The sequence below is a fragment of the Ursus americanus genome, chromosome 2, assembly GCF_024610735.1.
Source record: "Ursus americanus isolate L20-20 chromosome 2, mUrsAme1.1.p, whole genome shotgun sequence".
In the NCBI taxonomy this organism is placed as follows: Eukaryota; Metazoa; Chordata; class Mammalia; order Carnivora; family Ursidae; genus Ursus; species Ursus americanus.
In genome coordinates this window covers 40,230,985-40,249,034 of record NC_142128.1, presented here as the reverse complement: position 1 = coordinate 40,249,034, position 18,050 = coordinate 40,230,985, and the positions used below count along the sequence as shown (strand labels likewise).

General features: G+C 42.9%; 1 protein-coding gene across 5 annotated transcripts in view; it reads right to left on the bottom strand.

Annotated features, from left to right (window-relative positions):
- LUC7L (LUC7 like) overlaps nt 1-18,050 on the bottom strand; it is a 39,450-nt gene that overhangs the window by 19,429 nt on the left and 1,971 nt on the right. For 2 of the 5 annotated variants that reach the window (XM_045784506.2, XM_045784504.2), the window contains exons 2-5: nt 17,076-17,317; nt 16,079-16,149; nt 15,006-15,100; nt 10,465-10,563 (exon numbers count right to left, since the gene is read on the bottom strand). In XM_045784506.2, the coding sequence (XP_045640462.1) occupies nt 10,465-10,560 (96 nt within the window). In that variant the 5' untranslated portion in view covers nt 10,561-10,563; nt 15,006-15,100; nt 16,079-16,149; nt 17,076-17,317. Of the gene's footprint in view, nt 1-10,464; nt 10,564-15,005; nt 15,101-16,078; nt 16,150-17,075; nt 17,365-18,050 lie in introns of those variants that run through there. The other 3 variants (XM_087854301.1, XM_045784505.2, XM_045784503.2) reach the window with 3 other exon arrangements.

Sequence of the window (18,050 nt, the reverse complement as noted above, 5' to 3'; positions counted from 1 at the left end):
CTCTCCCACTCCCCCTGCCTGTGCTCCCTCTCTCGCTGGCTGTCTCTCTCTCTGTCAAATAAATAAATAAAATCTTAAAAAAAAAAAAAAAAAGAATCAAATTCTTTGTATTTTCAATATGTGGATACTAAAGAAATTGTACTGCTCTGTAACTTTTTCACAGGTTAATGTGTTAATATTGCTGTTTGTTGGCCAGTGTTCAAGTTGAGAAACTTGAAATGTTATTTATACAGATTACCTAGTAGCAGACATTATATACCCTTTTCTCGGAAATTTCTGGGTAAAACACTTTCAAGAAGTCAAGGCCTGGCCCTGGCATGGTCAGGGTGAGGCTGTCTTAGGCTAGAAGGAGCCAACGGTGAGGTGAGGACACGAAGGCACCTTCTCCCAGATAAAACACCAGCAGTTCCACCCACCAAGCTCAAGCCGAGGGTCTAGGTAGGCAATACCTACACAAAAAAATTACCTTTCTATAACTCTGATTGGCAAAGACACCAAAATATGGTTACTCACTGTTAGCAAAGACGTGAAGATGGGCACTGTTCTACACTGCTGTTGGGAGTATTCGCCCCGCTGGATAACACCATTGTATCATCAAAACCCCAGATACCCCTCTGATCCAACAGTTCTGCATCTAGGAACCTCCCCTGGATACGTGCATCCCATGCATACATGCACACAATGGCAATGTGTAATGCAGCACCGTGATCACCAACAGGGGACTGGTCCTATAAAGCAGATATCCACTCTTTGGAATGCTGTGCAGCCACAAAAAGGAATAAGGAACTCTATACTAAGATATACTAAAAAGCCGAACAACAAAAGGAAGGGGCAAGTTAGAATAGGTGTATAAATTACCGCTCCTGTAAGATTAAAGGAATATAAACACACTGTCTGCCTTAGGTATCCACACCAACTCTAAAGCAAAGAGAAGACACTGGTTATTTCTGGAGGAAACCAGATGACTGAAGAACAGAGCAGGAGAGAGGTTTCACATGTGCCTTCTGCACTGATAAATTCTGAACCCAGGGAAAGCTGGACATGTTTTTATGTTAGTAAGAGACACTGCAACCCTGGTGAAGTAACCCCTCTAGGCACCAACCCTAATGCTGCTTAAAGCACCAGGCCGAAGGGGACTCTGACCACCAACAGGCCAAGGCTGCCTGCAACAACTGCTGTCAGCTGAGGTGACACAAGAGCAGGTGCAAAGCTCTGCCTCTGAAACATTCCAGTCATGAAAGAACTTAGATCTGATGATCAAGCCTCCAGATCGAACTTCTACAGTGTAAGAATTTCAAAGACAAAAGGAAACATGTTAAAGAAGACATCATGAGGCTATAATCAGTAAAATCCAGGGTATGAGACTTTTTAAAAAATTAAGTTCTTCAAACAAACAGATTTAAAAAGATTTACAAAGCATTCTGGGACGCCTGGCTGGCCGAGTCGTTAAGCGTCTGCCTTCGGCTCAGGGCGTGATCCCCAGGTCCTGGGATCGAGCCCCGCATTGGGCTCCGTGCTCAGCAGGTAGTCTGCTTCTCCCTCTCCCACTCCCCCTGCTTGTGTTCCCTCTCTTGCTGGCTGTCTCTCTGTCAAATAAATAAAAATTTTTAAAAAAATGTTTTTTTACAAAGCATTCTAACATGTAGCCCTTCCTTTGAATCCTGAGTCAAAGAAATAAAACTATAAAAGAATCCTTTCTGAAGTAATCTGGGAAATCTGAACACTATCAGATGCTAAAAAATTGTTTTTTAAGATAACTTTTTAATAAAGTCCTCAAATTCTAGATATACCATTTACAGTATTTACAGAGGAAATTCTGTCTAGCAGCTAGTATAAAGTAATCCGGGGCGGGGCCACACATGCCTGCCTGGCTCAGTTAGCCGAGCATGAAACTCTTGACCTCAGGGTTGTGGGTTTGAGCCCCATGTTGGGTGTAGATATTACTTAAAAAATATAATCTTTTTTAAAAAAGATTTTATTTATGAAAGAGAGAGAGAGCGCACGTGCACCACAACCTGGGGGAAGGGACAAAGGGAGAGGGAGAAGTGGACTCCCACTGAGCAGGGGGCCCAACTCGGGGCTCCATCCTAGGACCCAGAGATCACAACCTGAGCTGAAGGTAGACGCTTAACCGACTGAACCACCCAGGTGCCCCTAAAAAATATAATCTTAAAAAAAAAATCCAGTGGGGAAACACAACGATAAAGATGAAACAAGAGTCTTCATGTCAATAATCACTGAAAACTGGGACACAGAACCCAGAAACTTCGTTATCATATCCTGTTCACTTCTGTATCTTTAAAATTTTTCTTTAACACATTTCTAAAAACATGCCAAGTAGATTCTGTCACCACCAAGTATGATACCAGATCTCAACACACATGGCAATGGCAATGCTGAAATATTTACAGATAAATGACTGAGATGTGTGCGGTTTGTCTGGAGATCTGGGAGAAGCCGTGGAAGATGAAACCCAGCTGTCTGTGGACTGATCATTCCCAACCCTAAGTGATGGGCACAAGGAAATGCACCATATGATTACATCCACTTTTGATATTTAAGATTCTGCACGATAAAGTTAAAAAAAAAAAACAAAAACACCTCCCTGGTGGGATACCTGGGTGGCTCAGGTGGTTAACCGTCAGTCCGACTCTTGGTCTTGGTTCAGGTCATGATCTCAGGGTTGTGAGACTGAGCCCTGTGTTGGGCTCTGCACTCAGCATGGAGTTAGCCTGAGATTCTCTCTCCCTCTGACTCATTCCTCCCTTGCAGGTACGCAATCTCTCTCTCTTTCTCAAACTAATCAATCAATCCCTGGTAAATCAACCTTTCTTGGTCTTTTTCTTTCTTTTTTTTAAAGATTTTATTTATTTGAGAGAGCAAGAGAGAGCATGTGATCACAAGCAGGGGGGAGGGGAAGAGGGAGAAGCAGGCTCCCCACTGAGCAGGGAGTCCGATGCAGAGTTCCATCCCAGGACCCTGGGATCATGACCTGAGCCAAAGGCAGATGCTTAACCCAGGCGCCCTCTTACTCTTTTTTTAACAGAAAAACAATCCATGTAATCATAGAATTTTTTTTTTTAAGATTTTATTTATTTGACAGAGAGAGACAGACAGTGAGAGAGGGAACACAAACAGGGGGAGTGGGAGAGGGAGAAGCAGGCTTCCCACTGAGCAGGGAGCCCGATGCGGAGCTTGATCCCAGGACGCTGGGATCATGACCTGAGCCGAAGGCAGACACTTAACGACCGAGTCACCCAGGTGCCCCATCATAGTTTTAAACTGTTCTATGAACACAACTCCCTACCTCCTTTTTTTTGCCAGCAGAGCCTCAGATTCTGACCCAGAGTCAATCCTTAAACAGGCAGTGTGACACAGGTTTCCAGCAATTGCTCTTAAACACTGCTAAAAATCTAACCAACCAAGGTCAGCTTGTAGCAGGTAAGAAGCAAGTTTTTGCTGTTGGGGGGCCCAGGCTGGCTCAGTCGGAAGAGCTCGTGACTCTTGATCTCAGAGTCATGAGTTTGAGCCCAACACTGGGTGGAGAGATTATTTAAATTAAAAAAACTTTAAAAAAAAAAAAGTAGCAAGTTGTTGCTTTTAAGTGTTTGCTTCCCTACATCTGAAAGAGTAAGGGACTGCCTCCAGGGAGGGGCACACTCCATGTTTTAAAGGCCAGGTCTACCAATTCTCTAAGCAGTATATCTTTAATGAGACCACAAAACTCTCTAGTACACACAATTTTTTATCTTTGTCTTGCTCGTGATATCACCACAATTTTGTCATTAAGTAGATTCTGTAAAGTTGTGAGGGCAGTTTATGACAGGAGTAAACCGTAATTTACTGGGGCGCCCACGTGGCTCAGTCGTTAAGCCTCTGCCTTCAGCTCAGGGCGTGATCCCAGGGTCCTGGGATTGAGTCCCGTGCATCGGGCTCCCTGCTCCGCTGGGAGCCTGCTTCTTCCTCTCCCACTCCCCCGCTTGTGTTCCCTCTCTCGCTGGCTGTCTCTGTCAAAAAAAAAAAAAAAAAACCCTAAAAAAAAAAGTCCTAATTTACTAACTCATTTCTTTCTTCTCGAACATTTCTGTTGTGTCCAATTATTCAATACTATAAACAATCCTACCATAAATACATTTGTGTGGAAACGTCTGCCTGTATTTCTAATTACTTCCTAAGGCTAAAGATTTGTAAAAATAAATCATAAGGCAAAAATGTTTTTACATTTTCATTTCTGCCTATTATGTTAGCTAACAGGACCTGATAACTTCACATGATACAGAAAATGTAGTTTCTTCTTCTCCTTTCCCACAAGAAATAATCACTTAACGGGGCACCTGGGTGGCTCAGTCAGTTAGGCATCTGACTCTTGATTTCAGCTCAGGTAATGATCTCAGGGTTGTGAGATCTAGCTCCGTGCTGGGCATGAGCCTGCTTGCGATTCTCTCCCTTCCTCCCTGCCCCCACCCTGACTCTTGCATGGTCTCTCAAAAAAAATAAACAAATAACTTAAGAATTTGGTATATACTTTTTAAAACTGCATTAAGATGCATACCTAAACACTCAATTTTTATTCCAACCAAGCTGTCTAGTATATCATTTCACTGTAACATGACTACTTTAGCTCCTCTAAAAACAAACATATTTGGGTATTTTCACTAATTCAAAATGATGCAATGAACATATTAGGTCTTCTCATATATATGCAAATATCCTTATAGGACAACTTCCTACAAACTGCTTAAATATCTTAAATTTGTAAAAAGGGCTGATGAGTTCTTAAGATCTACTGAACATTAACCTATAAATTAAGCAACTAATTATGAAAACAGATCTTAACAGCAGGGACACCTGGGTGGCTCAGTTGGTTAGGCGTCTGCCTTCGGCTCAGGTCCTGGGATTGAGCCCCGCATTGGGCTCCCTGTGCAGTGGGGAGTCTGCTTATCCCTCTCCCTCTGCTGTTCCTGCTCTCTCGCTCTATCTCAAATAGATAAATAAATCTTAGGGAAAAAAAAGATCTTAATGATGTCTTCTACAAAGACAGTTATTATTTTAAACTAACATACCATGAATTAATAAACCAACTAAAACCCCAAGTTTTAGCAAAGTTTTTTTTTATAAAAAAATAAACAAAAGGTATGGATGTCTTAGCAGGACCATCTAGTCTGCAAAGCTTTCTCAGTGACACGACGATAATCTGTTCTTAAAAAAAAAAAATACACCCCGTGTATAACAAAAATGGTTTAAAATTTAACTCAAATGCCTGTTATCTTTAATACACTTGACAAACTTTTCAACATGAAAACGAACGTCCTGGGTTTGTGGTGAGGCGTCCCCGACCCGCCCACTACACGGAATCCAACTCCTCTCCCAACACCACATGCTGCCACCTCCATCAATTCTGGCAAATACCACCAGGCTTAGGGCGCTTCCTGAGACTCTGGTAAATGGTGGGCCCACCTAACAGAGTTACTGCCAAGAAGAGAGACTCTAGCAAAACACTTGGTGAGCTACAGAAAAATGCTACTAAGAAAAACCAGAACCAATCATGGATTAGTGACGGTCTACAACCTTTGACAATGAAACCCGTGCCCATCTCCCAACGGTGACGACTGCACTATAGCCCTTCCAGAAACCAACCTCAAGGTACTGGTCCAGGGCCTGGGCCTTGGACAGTGTAGGGACCTCACGGCAAGCCAGGAGCCCAGAACCACCAGCAGGTCATGGGGGGGGGGGGGGCGGGCAGCAGGTCAGGATTAGCAAGAGTCAGCCCACTGACCACATCTGACCAAAATATTACTGAAGGGTTCTGCTTCTCCAAACCGCAATTTTGACATGAAAAATCACAACTAGCCTCCTGATAGATGTATCTGTTCATCCTGAATCAACTATCTTTAAAAAATGAAAATGACCTCCAGAGAGAGCTACTGGATGGCTGGTTACATGGAAAGGGGAGACTTTCTACCAGAGCCTTTTAGACCTCCAGAATCTGCCACAGTGAACATGCATTACCTACCAAAAAGATTTAAAAACTGATTTTCATCAAATTAACTTAACAAATCTGTATTTTGACAAAAGCCTTTATTTTTCCATTAAAGTTTATTCTGTAAAACTAAGAAGATAAAAAGTTATTTTAGCTTGGTATTTTAAAGTCCGGACGCTTTTAATTACTTTACTTATCAGAGTAACCCATGTACATCCAAACACTACTGATATGTATAAATTAAAAACTTAAGGGCTCCACACTGAGTATGGAGCCTACTTAAAAACTTAAGAAAAGAAAAAAAAAACTTAAAGGTGGGCTAAACTTTATGGCATGTGAGTTATATCTTAAAGCCACTGAAAAAACTTTTTAAGGTAAAACCTCCCTAACACCCAGAAGTATCTTCTTAGCTTTATAAAGCAACGTGCCACCGTGTGATAGCACGATTTATAAAACCAGTTCTCCATTAATAGTTCCATTATGGCCTCCTCTCCCTTTAAAAAAAAATTTGCAACAAACATCTTTTCTGTGTACTCATTTGCACATATCCCTAAGATATGTTCCCAACAGTGGAGTTCTTGAACAAGAACATATATGCATTTCAAATGAGGACTATGCCCTGACAGACTGCCCTCCTTCAAATATGGCTACACCAAAATGCCCTTCATTCTTCAGGGCAGAAGGATCTCTTCCACTGGTTATCAAACATTTTAATATGAACCACCTAGAAGATCAAAAATGATTTTTAAGGAGTTGGGGGAGGGGTGGTTACCTTTTTAACTGAAAAAGTAATTCCTATATATGGTAAATTTTCACATAGTACACAAAGGTGTCTTGCCCCGCTCTAACCCTCCAACCAAGTTAAGAGTGGTATGATCTCTTGGGTTCCTCTAAAACACCTCTCTGCAATTCTAAACACGTTAACAAGTGTACAACACCCTTCCTTATTTAAAAAAACACACACTATGGAGGGGCACCAGGCTGGCTGTTGGTAGAGCATGCAACTCTTGGTCTCAGGGTCATGAATTTAAGCCCCATGCTGGGCACACAGCTCACTTAAAAATAAATGTAAGTAAAAATTAGGATATATGGAATTTAAAGCATTGTCTAAAAACCAAGACACCGGGCACCTGGGTGAGTATCCGACTCTTGGTTTCAGCTCAGGTCCTGATCTCAGGGTCGTGGGATTGAGCCCCATGTCTGGCTCCGCGCTCAGACAGGAATCTGCTTCTTTCCCTCTCCCTCTGACACTCCCACTTGCACGTGCACTGCACACGAGTGCCCACTTTCTCTCTACAAATAAATCCGAAAAATATATACATATATATCAAATATATATATATACATCTTAAAAAAACAGACACTATGGGGGCACACCTGGGTGGCTCTGTCGATTGAGTGTCTGACTCTTGATTTTGGCTCAGGTCATGGTCTTAGGGTTTGTAGATGGAGCCCTGCCTCTGGCTCCATGCTCAGCGCAAAGTTTGCTTATCCCTCTCCTTCTGCCCCCACCCCCACTCCTGCATGTGCGGCTCTCTCTCAAACAAATAAATAAAATCTTCTAAAAAAATAAGTTAAATAAATAAACACTACGGAAGCATGATACCACACTTTGCTTATCCACTTAATCTGTCTTGCAGATAATTTCACATCAACAGTACAATGAACTAGCCCAATTCTCTTTTCACAGTTACACATCATTCCATCCTAAAGATCAACTATGATCTAGGCAGTCCCTTATTGAGGAGATCTACTTGGTTTCTGTTTTCTGCAGTTATAAATGCTGTAGGAATATTCTAGAACCAAAGTATCTTTGTACATATGCAAGCATATCAGTGATATATAATCTTAGAACCGGCCATGCTGGCATGTGCTTTCACATCTTGAGATGCTGAGTTACCCAGGAGGTGTATCAGGGTTATTTAATCCTCCATTTCTTCAGTTTTGAGTGAGGGTGAGCACCTGCCATAGGATTAGATGCCCACTAGGAAATGTTCTTTTCTAGCCTATGACCATTTTTTTATTGAGTCACTGATACCATTAGTGTCAATTATGTTGAATTTTACATATAAAGATAACTAGCCCATCATAATACACACTGTAAATATCCTGTCCCAGTTTATTCTCTCTGTATGCATGGGAACTTTTTTTCAGTAATCTTCCCACGCAACACAGGGCTCAAACTCACAACCCCTAGGATCAAGAGTCGCATGCTTTGTGGCCTGAGCCAGCCAAGCGTCCCATGTACAGGTATTTCTAATAGGATAAATTTTAAGTTTTTATACGAATGTACCCATCTTTCTATTATAGCTTCTAGACTTTATAGCATCAAGACGACAAAACAAAATTCATTCCCTGGGGATCCAACTGGGTATTTTCCTCTGGCTGATGCAGTTTTCAACAACATTCATTTAAAAAAAAAACAAAACAGGGGCGCCTGGGTAGCGCAGTCGTTAAGCGTCTGCTTTAGGCTCAGGGCGCGATCCCGGCGTTCTGGGATCGAGTCCCACATTGGGCTCCTCCGCTGGGAGCCTGCTTCTTCCCCTCCCACTCCCCTGCTGTGTTCCCTCTCTCGCTGGCTATCTCTCTGTCAAATAAATAAATAAAATCTTTAAAAAAAATTTTTTTTAATTAAAAAAACAAAAACAAAAACAAAAACAAAACAAAACAAAACAAGGGGCGCCTGGGTGGCTCAGTCGTTAAGCGTCTGCCTTCGGCTCAGGGCATGATCCCAGCGTTCTGGGATCGAGCCCCACATCAGGCTTCTCTGCTAGGAGCCTGCTTCTTCCTCTCCCACTCCCCCTGCTTGTGTTCCCTCTCTCGCTGGCTGTCTCTATCTCTGTCAAATGAATAAATAAAAAATTTTTAACAAAACAAAACAAAACAAAAAACCCCACTTTCTGCACAATGGCTGAACACACCTCCTTCAAAATATACTAAATGACTCTGTGTGTTTCAGTCACTGACTCCATTTTTTCCATTAAACTGTTTTCTGACTTTAAATTCATCAGGTCATTTAAAAAATGCAGACATTCTGATTTAGTAAAAATGCTAAGACTTCTGGTCCAGAAAACATTACTAAACCTAAGATTTCGAAAAATAACCTGTGTACGTATCAGTCTCTGAAACCTGACGTCCCAAAGTAATGGCCTATTTGCATAAGCATCTGCAGGTTACTGAAGAATGAAAACTCCCAATATAGAAAAATTCCCTTTCCAAGCCTCTTGTTAGTCAAGCTGTTGCTAAAGGCTTTAGTTAATTCAAATATTTAACACTGAGAGCACACTGTAGTTAAAGAATGAATCTGAAAAACAATTTTAACCACTTTAAGACTACTGGTTTAAAGAGAGTTTACTCCAGTTACAACACATCCTTTAAAATGTCCTTTGGTGAGGAGACACCTTTCCTTGGCTTCCTCACACCAAGCTCTGTCCATTCCCAGGCTTCATTCAGGAACCTGAATGCCACCAAACCCCTTCACTAACCTTTGGTCATACTAGTGATGAAAGATTAGGGAAAAAATGGAGTGACTCTAAATCCTGCACTCTCAATGGGAGAGAGGTGAAAACTGCTGTTAAAGGGTGAAAAAAAAAATCGCAGGTATCACAATGGTTTGTGGCCTGGAAAGCTACTGCACATTAAGGTAATACGCAGGGTTCTGTGGTAACAAATTTCACAGAAGGGTAGGGGACAGATTAGGAAGAAAAGCCTTAAAAAGCATTCCTCTGGGTGGCCATAGTTTAAAAGAAAGTTGTGAAATTCCATTTTATAAGCACTGAATTGCAAAAACTTAACACTACTATTGGGGTATGAATTGATACCACAGCTTTATCAACAAGAGCAACGAGCGAGAAAAAGGACACCATTACAAAACTATCTTGCAAGGATGAACACATGCAATCCCTATAAGCCAGCAATTCCTCCCCTCGGAACCGACCCTAAATAAATCATAATACGTTCACACCAAGAATATATTCAAGAATGTTCATAATACTGTATGTAATAACAAAGGAAAACAACATAAACAAAACCCACACCCTTGAATCAACCCAACTATCTACAAACAATGAAGAGAGTTTGGGGAATACCCAAGCGGCAATGAGAATAAACCATACCCAACAAAATGGGTAAACAAAAATATAATATTAAATGAAAAAATAAAGTTATTAAAGACTGTGCTATGAAACTATTCTTCTAAGGCTTAAAAACAAGCAAAAATATAAAGTTCAAGAGTATCATAAAAATATGTAATAACACTTTTGAAAGGAAATGATACGTACAAAATGCACAACAGTGTTGGGGTGATAGACTGACAGGTAGACACCAGATATTACCGGCCATGTTCTAGCTCTCAGCCCTAGTGCTGGAATAACAAGCTATCTCTTTTGTAATTCTGCTTCACAACTTACAAATGTGACATTATTCTTGTTAGCTGATATTTGGCTCTTCACAGTAGGGACGAATTAACACAAAATAAAACTTACATCTAATTCAAAAAACAGGTCCCTTTCTTTACTTGCAATTTCATAATCTGCTCGGAGGGCCAAGTCGTGGATTTTGGTACATTCTCCTAAATCCATGCGCTGTGAAAAAGAAACAGAAGTTTACACATGAACATCTACCCACTGCAGAAAGCACGTGACCTGGTGTTTCAACTGTCACCAAAACAAACAATACCTTTTTGAATAGTACAGTATAATAAAAATATTAAGAAATAGCATATAGCCAAGAAATCTTGTTTTTCTTTTCCCACCATGATAACATGACACTTTGATACATATAAGTGTGAAGGTTTCTGTCTCTTTTAGATCCAGAGGTAACTGCACAAATAATGAAAACCATATTAATTAGCTTTTGCTAGTTTTATTTTTGCATCAGTCACATAAGAAAAGTCTATTCAGTGGGGCACCTGGGTGGCTCAGTCAGTTGAGTGTCCAACTCTTGATTTCTGCTCAGGTCATGATCTCAGGGTTCTGGGAGACAGCCCTGTGGCAGGCTCCACACTCAAGGGGGAGCCTGCCTGGGATTCTCTCTCCCTTTCCCTCTGCCCCTCTCCCAACTCAAGCTCTCTCTAAGTAAGTAAGTTAGTAAGTAGGTAAGTAAGTAAATAAATAAATAAAATCTTAAAAAAAAAAAACAAACAGAGAGAGAGAGTGTGAGAATGAAAAGCAGCATGGGGGAGGGGAGAGGTTGCAAGGAAAAGGCCAGAAAACAAGAGTATCATCAACAGCAACAAATTTCTAGGCATTCCTCCTGTGACCTTCATTACTCAAGACGGTCAATGCCTCAGGTGCAGAGACAAGGAAAAGCAAAGAGCAGATAGCAATCAGGTTTTGGCGACTGTAACACAATCTAACATTTGGCTTTGTGTATCTCTTTGTACACCAGAAGGCATAAAGCAGAATAGACCAATTTAGAGCCAAAAAAATACCTCCAAACATTCTCCTAACCTAGTAACTGACCCTGGATATAACTGAAGACATAGAATCGAGCCACTCAGTTGCCCCATTTGAGAAACAAAAGGTTGTTTCACTAAAACGAATGACCTGTATTACCAGTAAGATTAGCCTGATGTGCCACTAGTGTTGTAAGCACATGTAGACCAATTAGACAACAGAGCGTATTTCTTAACTAAATTCTGAGTGCGGGATTGTGTGATGGCACCTTCCGCCTCTGGCCATCAAGAAAGCAAAAGCGAAGTTTGTATGCTAAGGATCATGCTATCAAGTCATCAAAACCCAGCATCGCAATGAGGAGACACCTGTGATGTCCGAGCACTTGGACCAAAACATGTGTCTACGTAGCTAGTAAATAAAGAATGATGGAGTCCAGGACCTCTTTTAAGTTCAAACTACAACTACGTCCAAAATGAGTTCAAAAACTTCATGGATTATAAAGTCCTTAACATTTTAGGCAAATAAGGGAGGCTGGTAGAAACTGACTCGTGGGCCCTAGCCTCACAGAAGGTGCATGCCATGCTCACTAACAAAACATGCTTTAGTATAAACAGTGACAGCACCAACAATGGGCTCCCTAGCGTAGAGCTCATCTTCATTTTGACCAAGGATCAACTTCTGCATTTAAATGCTAAAGACCTCTTTTCTCCTTCATTATTCTTACTGTGAAGTTACATGTTAACTGATGTGTGTTGGTTACATGGGGGGTTCTAGAGGTAGGGCAACAGTAATTCTACAAGCCAAGCTGTAGCCAGAATCACTGTCCCTGTTATTGCTGACAACTTTTCCATCATTCACTCTTTTAAGTATCAGTATGATTCTTTAAAATATATAGTCTCCACAAATTTTGAAAAGCAAGCACCATAGCTGCAAAGTAACTGGCAAATACCAGAAATGCTTAAAAGCTAATGAAAGCTGTATATCTCAAAGAAAAACTACCACCTGGGGAAGTAAGCACTAAAACCTTAACTACCAAACATCTTAAGTACAAATAAATTTCCATTCTAGAAACTTCAACCCTTAAGAAAAATTTGACATTACTGAACCACCCATGAAGCAAAAATTCACTGCGAGCCTTCCTTTGGGTGAGAATTCTCAAGCAGCCACTGCTAATGCAAACAGAGGATAGGCCTGGGTTCCATGGTTACTCTGGCTGTACATTTTCGGCTTTGTCAAGGAGGCAGGTAAGTACTGGCCAATTCCCCTGGCAGCTGAACAGCAAACAGAGCTGAAATACCACAGTGAGCCCTCTTCCAAAAGATTTTAAGTGGCGGTTAAATCTAGTCTGTCAGATCTTTTTTACCAAACACACACCTATGTTCTCTACCCTCTAGTGGTCTCACATTGCTGACAGGGAAGGGAACTAAAGGCTCCTCCTTCTCCTCCTTCCAGAACGTTTAGAAAACTGAGACAAGTTACACTATATTCCCTCCAGCCAGCTTACTCTCCCAAACCTACTAACCGATACTGTATTTGCCCAGTAAGCCTCAATAAAACTATAACTTCCATTCCTCCTTGCCTCACCCCTAACTAATGACAGGAGACAGTTTTGAGCAACAACTTGGGCCTGGAGCAATCCTTAGAAGACTGAAAGTTACAACTACCTTCACTTAGCCACTGTGCTCTAAAAACTGACACATTCATTCCATTTCAATTTTACACAAACAAACTCCTCAGAAGACCCACCATCCAACTCTACTGCTCACTTCCCAGTTCCACAGAGCCCATACCAGCGAAGCTCACCTTTTGCAACCACCCCCATCCAGCTTCCCAACCCTCATCCTAACGGACCCACAGCAGCCCCTGATACATTCACTTCCATCTTCACAGGTGTATGGACTGTCCTGGGTTTCCTCCTCCTCCTTAGTCTGCTTCTTCTTAGACTCCCCTTGCTGAGCCATCCCTCGCCGACCTGCTCAGTCCATGGCTTCTCACAACTCATCTGATTCCACAGCCTCTGCCTGCCTCTCCCCCTCACTCTCAGCACTTCAGACACGCCAGCAGCATGCCTACTGTCCCTCGGCTCCATCTTTCACCCAGGGCATTCTATCCCCAAACTGTGCACATTCTTCCTCACCATTCAAGTCTCTGCTCCAATGTCCCTGAGAAACCTTTTCTTATCACTCTACCTAAAACAATCCGTTATCTATTCATTGTCTGTCCTCTTCCTCCACTGGATAAAGACTTTATCTTACTGGCACCATATCCCCAGCGCCTGACACACAGCAGGTGTTTAATAAATATTTGATGAGTTAATCTGTACCTAACAATAAATATTTGTAGGAAATGCCCTCATTCTGGTTACCTTTCTCACCAGCACTCTGGAACAACACTACCCAGGGATCTGACCACACCCCCCCCCCCAAAAAACTGAAATGCTTCACACTCATGCACATCCATCCCTCTGCTCCTTTTGGCTTCTCCCACTAAGATCAATCAACAATTCCAGGTTATGATGCCTCCCCTACAGAATTTTCCTTCAGCAGAACTGCTTTTAACTAGTGCAAGCCATTAATCTACGTTGACGGTACCCACAATAATCCACAGTAAAACCTATCTGTACACCAGGTCAAACCAGAGGCAAAACCTCAGGTAATAAAGGTACAGTATTTGACATTCATTTCCTATTTGCTCTCTGTAGAGTCAGCTTGAGAAGATCTAATACATATGTGCGGTTTTCCACAGGCTGCTCCCCTCACAATGGTAATGAGAAAAGCAATAATTAATCATGAAGAAAACGTTCCCTAGTGGATGCACATTTGACCCTTAAAATGAGCAGACGGTTTCTATATTCCACGAGGTGGCTGTGCAATTTGAAAATGGCGGTGGTCTTTATAGGACTCCTTTTCCCTAAGTGGCTGAATCACGGTAGGTAATTCTCCACCCTTTAGTCTTCTTCAATCCTATCTGATTTTGAATAAATGCACGTTCCATAAAACTAGCATTTATCTATCTGGTTCATCTAGAGTGAACATAAAATTTTAGGTGTAGATATTCATCGGATCATGTGTTGATTTCTTGAAAGGGTAATGTAACACAAACTAAAAACTCAGTGTTATACCCAACTGATTTATTAAAAACCTAAAAATTGGGTAAGAAATGTACCTTGTTAGGGCAGCCCTCTTGAGTCCCCTCCCTCTTCAGGAACTTTGTATTATCACTCAAACCTTGCATTGCTGCCCCCCCCCAAAAGTACCTTGTTAGATCAAAAGTCTAGCATTAGCATGTGTTTGACATGAAAACCAACCAACCAACCCAGAATTTTCAAAGAACTATCGGCTGACCTGAAGCATACGTTTTTGGTTTGACCAAATGACACTACTCATACTTCCTAGTTGTGAATACCTCCATATAAATGATTCTACAAAAATATGATAACTTACAGAAAGAAATTTTTATAGCAGTGAAGTATGTCCCATAACAAAATTCCACCAAACTAACAATCTATCATTTGAACGGCAGTAGGTGATTTCTGCCTGGTAAAGGAAAATAGAATTCAACCTTCAGGGCCTACATAGCCCCCATGTCTGAGTGTTGTATGATGTTCCCCCAACCCCGAATACACCTACCGTCCCAGCCAGGATATCATGAGGGCAGCAGTCCAGAAGGTGACTCTTGCAGACACGGTCATCTGTAAACTTGACCCTCTGTCTGGTTTCGTCTCCTGAAATTCATTTGTGGTTTTAAATAAAACAATATTATCACATTAAACACCAAAGCATATGTGGTACAACAATTCACCTGGATGATTGGCAGACTACCAAATACAATGAAAAGCTGATGTAGAGATATTTACAACTGGAGCGGAATACGGATGTTTTCTGATGCTAAATGTATCATGAAGAATCACACTTAATGAGATCTGACTCCATCATTGTGCCAAAGAAGTCAAGGAATCTGAAGTAAGAGGCTGAGCACCAAAGGCCATTAACCCCACACATAGTTGTGGGCAATGATACCAAAACCCACGCTAATCAGAGGGCCATGAATCACCACACATGACTTATAGCTGGTAGTTTCCACCAACAGAAGCTATGTATTAATCTAATCATTTTGCTATGGACAAATGCATAGGCAGTATTTTGCCCAAAATCACATGAAGAAGAAAGCTTTCAAACTCTACCACTGACTGATAAATAATCTAGACCTAGTCTTCCTATCCCCTTCATTCCCACCCTTAAAAAAGAAGGTTGGCACCTGGGAGTCACTTTTAACACAATACCAAAGGAGAGAAAGAGAGAAAAAAAAAAAGGGAACTAGGTTAGTCAATACACACTGTGAGTTCCAACACATACTGTACCCATCTGCATTCTTCAAGACCTCAGCTGCAGAATTTTATGCCCGCTGTTGAAAAGTTTTAAAGGAAAAGTTTTCTTGCCCAACCTGCAGTAAGGAAGTCAGGGGAATGATACATAAAAGTAAAGGCAAAGTGGAATGTGACAAATTTTAAAGCTAATCTGTGTATACACAGAGCTGTGTAATACTAAAGGAGGAATATATTTTAGGATTTGCAAGCATCCAGGATTAATGTTGTGTCTTTTTATTGAAAATGTTTTCTTTCTAAACTACACTTTTAAAGTTATTTGTGAAAAAAAGCAAACACTTTTTTGTTATAACAGCTTAGAAATTGGTTGTGACTCACGGCTCGATGAACATGAGGCTTTTCTGCAACTCCCTTGCAGATTGATGTAGGCAGGCAAAGATACACTGAACCTTTATAAATAAAATAGAGGGGCCACAATTGTTCAGTTTGTATGAAATAAAAATATGGGAAGCAATTCAAAAGCAACTCAATATACAAAGAAAGCTAAAAAGCACTTATTCACCTAAGAAATAAAGTGCAAAGAATCTGCACAGCCCTGCAAATGTGCCAATGTGAACTTACAACTTCATTACTTCAGTAGAAAAGAAAACACAAACCACAGCAGGTATATAGTTTTGCAAAGATGCAACCGCGTTCTCCTGAGACAACCACCATGATCTTTCACTCCTCCCTACAACCGTCATGGTACGACCTAACGACTGCCAAGTGCTAGCTAAACAGAGGCTCTCGTGTGTGGCTGGGAAGGGAAGGGGGCTGGAAAAGCACTCGGCAGGAACCCGCGTGAGAAAAGCTCAATTTACGGCTGCGCTTGGTGCAGAACAGGAACGGCCGGGGTTTCGAGGCCCATCCGGCTCCCTCGGGTTGTATGTAGCTTCTTCCCCGAGGAGCCTCGGAGGAGCTCCGCCACCCGGCTGCCAGCGATGTGGAGCCCACGCTGGCGCCAGCCTTTCGCCGACTCCCCAGCTCGCGGAGCGGCGCGGGGCCGCGGGGCGGGGGGGGGGGGGGGAGTCGTCGCGGCGCCCACCAGGGAGAAAGTCGCAGGACGGCAAATGGGGAGAGGGCTGAAGCCCCACCGACGACTCGGGCTCCGAGGGAGGAGCCCGCCGGGGACCCACCGCCAGCGAGGGTGAACCCGGCCGCGGCCGCCTCCAAGGCGAACCGGCTCAGACAAAGGCCCGGCGCCTGCGGTCGGCGCGCGGGGGAGAGGAGGGTGTCCGGCGCAGGCGCAGACGGTCGCAGCCCCCGCCTCAGGCCGCCCGGCGGCCTCGCCTCACTCCCACCCCAACCCCTCGCCTGTCCGGCCGCTCCGACTCACCGTCCCGGGCCGTGCCCATGAGCTGGTCCAGCAGGGCCCGCATCTGCGCCTGGGCGGACATGGTGGCCGGGGAGGGCGGCAGGGACGGCCGCGACGACTCCTCTCAGAGCGGCGGCGGCAGCGGCGACGGCGACGAAAGCTGGTCGCGTCGGCCTCGAGCCCGCTCGGCTCCTTCCCGCCGCGGGGGACGCCGGGAGGAAGTGCGTCGGTGCGGGTGTTGAGCCTGCCGGGAAGTGTAGTTTCTGGGGCGGAATAGAGAACGAAACGCCGCCCTGGAGGAGACTGGCAGGAGTGGTCCAAGCAAGTTGTCTAAACGGAGGACCCAGAAAAGTCCCAACCCTGATTTTATTCTAGGGCCCAAGACCTATGTATCCTACTGAGCCTAAACTGCAGTAAAATAAAATAGAATAAATAAGGTGTCTGACTTAGCCTGATCCTGGAGTCTCGGGATCGAGTTCCGCATTGGGCTCCCCGCTGGGCCGGGAGTGTGCTTCTCCCTCTGCCCCTCCCCGTCCACTCGGGTGTTCTCTCTCAAAAATAAATAAAATCTTAAAAAAAAAAAAAAAAAAAAAAAGATTCTCCCTCTCCCCCTGCACCTGCTCTCCAAAAAAAAAAAAAAAAAAAAAAAGTATCTGTTCTGTTCTCCTCTAAAGACTTACGGATTAAATCCAACTGTATTAAAAACCCCTATGGGTTTGGGGGCGCCTGGGTGGCTCAGTCCTTAAGCGTCTGCCTTCGGCTCAGGTCATGATCCCAGGGTCCTGGGATCAAGCCCCACATCAGACACCCTGCTGGGAGGAGAGCCTGCTTCTCCCACTCCCACTCCCCCTGCTTGTGTTCCCTCTCTTGCTGTCTATAAATAAAGAAATAAAATATTTAAAAATAAATAAAAATAAAAACTAAAAACCGCTATGAGTTTGTTTTGGTGAAACCTGGCCTGGCTGTAAAATTTTACTGAAGAATGGCTAAAGCTTT